At 32.1% G+C, this 3113-nt stretch overlaps 1 protein-coding gene across 2 annotated transcripts; it reads left to right on the plus strand.

The window, feature by feature from the left end:
- Window positions 1-234: 234 nt before the first annotated feature.
- LOC121225107 (NEP1-interacting protein 1) lies at window positions 235-1869 on the plus strand. Of its 2 annotated transcripts, none has more exons than XM_041109046.1 (5): window positions 235-525; window positions 845-996; window positions 1140-1223; window positions 1310-1474; window positions 1574-1869. In XM_041109046.1, exons 1-5 carry the CDS (start codon window positions 372-374, stop codon window positions 1718-1720), a joined length of 702 nt encoding a protein of 233 aa, XP_040964980.1. In that variant the 5' UTR covers window positions 235-371; the 3' UTR covers window positions 1721-1869. The 2 variants fall into 2 exon arrangements, with proteins under 2 accessions (XP_040964980.1, XP_040964981.1); XM_041109047.1 differs by having other exon boundaries at window positions 236-525; window positions 1140-1187.
- The last annotated feature ends 1244 nt before the right edge of the window (window positions 1870-3113 follow it).

Genomic DNA, 3113 nt, shown 5'->3' on the forward strand with positions numbered 1-3113 from the left:
GACACATCCCCTGACATCGCGCTGATGTGGACGCGGTTTCCTGACACATCCCCTGACATCGCACTGACGTGGTCGCAATTTCGGGAAAAATGGCCGATTTCAGTAAATAATAAAATACCGGACCTATTTCAGTAAATTTTAAAAAAATAGAACTTTTATGTGTAATTTACCGTATTACTTTAGCTTTGGGCCGCCGGCTATAAATGCTCTGTATTTACACCAGAAACTTCCCCACCCTCACTCGTTAAAAACCCACGTCTTTCACTTCCAACATTAAAAACCCACGTCTTTCACTTCCAACATTCAATTCAACCTTTCACACTCCCTCTCTCTTCACTCCTTTTGTCCCTTTTTTTAGATATTTTCTTCCGATGTTAAAGGACTGGTTCCCTGGATTAGCATTTAGATGTGGAGAAGCTCTTGCTTTCTGGGTTTTTGTTCTAATGAGAGATCTTAGGATTAGATTCTTAATTAAACTCTTCAAAAGATCACTCTTTGCTGCTTTCATCTGCATTTTTGCTTTAGGTAATATGCTTTCTTTGCTTCAAGTTTTGTACTTACACTTTTTGGTTATCTTTTTTAGCTACTTGGGTTTGTTTTTTCATCGATTTTGGCTTTTCCTGCAGATCCCATTTTCTTGTATATATTGTATTGGTTTTGTCTCTGACAAATGAGAAAGTTTGTGCAATATTTACCTCTTCTAAACTCCTAAAGTTTGTGCAATATTTACCTCTTCTAAACTCCTATAAAATGTTACTCTGATTTGGGTATAGTTTGGAGGACCGATCCTCCCTATTTATAGCTGCTATATCAGTTTGAACTTTGGACTCAAATTTGCTTGTAGGAGGAGCCGTAGTGGGAACTGTAGTAGGAGCAATGAAAGGGCAAACAACAGAAACTGGGTTTTTCAGGGGAGCTGGAATTGGGGCTGTTGCAGGTGCGATCACAGCCGTTCAATTGCTGGAATCATTGGCTGATGGGGAGTCATTGTCTAAGGTCACCATTCGCATTAATTTCATCCTCACTAATAGTTAAACATTCAAGTGGAAAAGTTTCTATTTTAATTAACCCTTTGTTGTAATATAAAAATAAAAAAATAATAAAGTATAAATTTCCTTATTTAATTTGCTGTTTTATAGGTGGCCTTATTGGTTAGCTTAGTAAATGGGAAGGTTTTCATTGAATGGGTAAGTCCAGCAGTGCTAAAAGCATACCAATGGCAAGTAAGTAACTCTCTGAGTTGCCAAACAAAGTAATATTTCGGTTTTGGTTACACTGTTCATCTTATGTTGATGAAAAAATTTTGCAGATGAATTCACTTGACTCGACATATAGAGAAATCTCAGACATATATGATGTAAATGGAGGAAAGGGTTTATCTAGAAGTTGTATCCAAAAGCTTCCAATGCAGGAATTTCATTCTATTGAGAGGATCAAATCAAGGGAGGAATCTTATTGTTCAATTTGCATACAGGTAAACCAAATCTCGATATCTGCAATCCTTTTTCTATTCATTTCGATTTGTGTAGCAGTCAAATGAATATTTTGCATGTATATATATATTTTCCTATAGGGATTAAAGGATGGAGAAATGGCAAGAAATCTTCCCAGATGTGGGCACATCTTTCACTTAAAGTGCATAGATGAATGGCTAAGCAGGCAAGGAACTTGTCCCATGTGTAGAGAGCATGTTCTTGACGATGATGGTGAAGAAGTGTAAATCAGGAAATTTTGATTCACAAAAAATTGAGTTTTCCTTTTTTGTTCTGAAATCTGGTGTATATATAGAGTCATAGACCATTGCACAAGGGTTTTGTAGCAACTTTTTGATATTTCAAAGCAGTAAAGTAGCGGTGATATTATATATTATTCAGATTTAGATTGAAGTCTTAATTTTGGGTATTGGTTCAATATATTTAAAATATTTGAATGGTCATATTTTTCATACATTGATGAAAATGATGAAAATCAAGGGAGGAGCGATAACTATTTTTTTAATTTTTTATAATTTTTAAAATATTAAATCGATTTTTTATAATTTTAAGAGAGTTAAAAATGTAATTTTATTTTTATTAATTTAAAAATTTTAAAATAATTTTATATTTTAGGAGGACCTCAGTACCTTAAATTCGTCACTGGTAAAAATTGTGTTAAAATTATTTATTTTATATAATTTATTGGAAATTTCAATGCAAAATGTTTAGCATCAATGGCAGTGAAGGTATCAGTGGATTTGAACACTCAATATGAACTTCCAAATCTGAGCAGCACCGCCTTCATAAAGGATTTAATCCATCTATTTCAGCATTCAAAGCTTAAAAATGTTCCAAAACTGACCTTCAAGTCTTTAGTTAAAATATGTCAATATCCCAAAAAAATTGTACTATACCTAGATTAAACGGATTCTTTACAAGCAACCGAAGACCTCAACCCTTTAAAAATCAATTTAGTGATGTGATTACCTTTTGTGTTCTCGGAATATGTGTTATTTTCCATTCATCCATTTTTGATAAATAGATCATTTTAGGAAATATTTTTAGAATCAAAACGGTGGTTGAACAAATTAGATCACCGATTTGTTAGTCTGATTGATCTAATAAAATAATTATTAAAAATAAAATATTAAAATTTTAATTTAACTATTGATTCAACCAATCTGTACTCGTTACAATTCATCAGATTTGTTACCATTCTCCAAACCAATATCTTGACTGATTCTTTGTCCACATGATTTCATTCAAACATTATTGATTTTACTATCATAATTATATATAGCCATATTATTTTAATATTGTGTTGTCTTTTCAACATTAACTGCTAAACTCTTTTTTCTAGTTAAAAGATGGAGTTTTATTACCTAAATAATATAAAAAATAAAATATATACTAAAATAGTATAAGACCCTAATATTTACCAATCTATTCAAACTCAATAATGTAAAACCGGTGTTGCTTGAGCAATCTGCGACACCCCTCTCCCCTGTCATCTATGACATCACTTTTAAAAATAATAATTTTTTTTGGGTGCCACTTAAGCAATCGGTGGCACAACATTTCAGACGTAAAAATACATTGTTTTTTTATACTGGTAAAACAAAAAAAATATTTTTTATT

This window comes from Gossypium hirsutum, chromosome D13, assembly GCF_007990345.1.
Source record: "Gossypium hirsutum isolate 1008001.06 chromosome D13, Gossypium_hirsutum_v2.1, whole genome shotgun sequence".
NCBI lineage: Eukaryota > Viridiplantae > Streptophyta > Magnoliopsida > Malvales > Malvaceae > Gossypium > Gossypium hirsutum.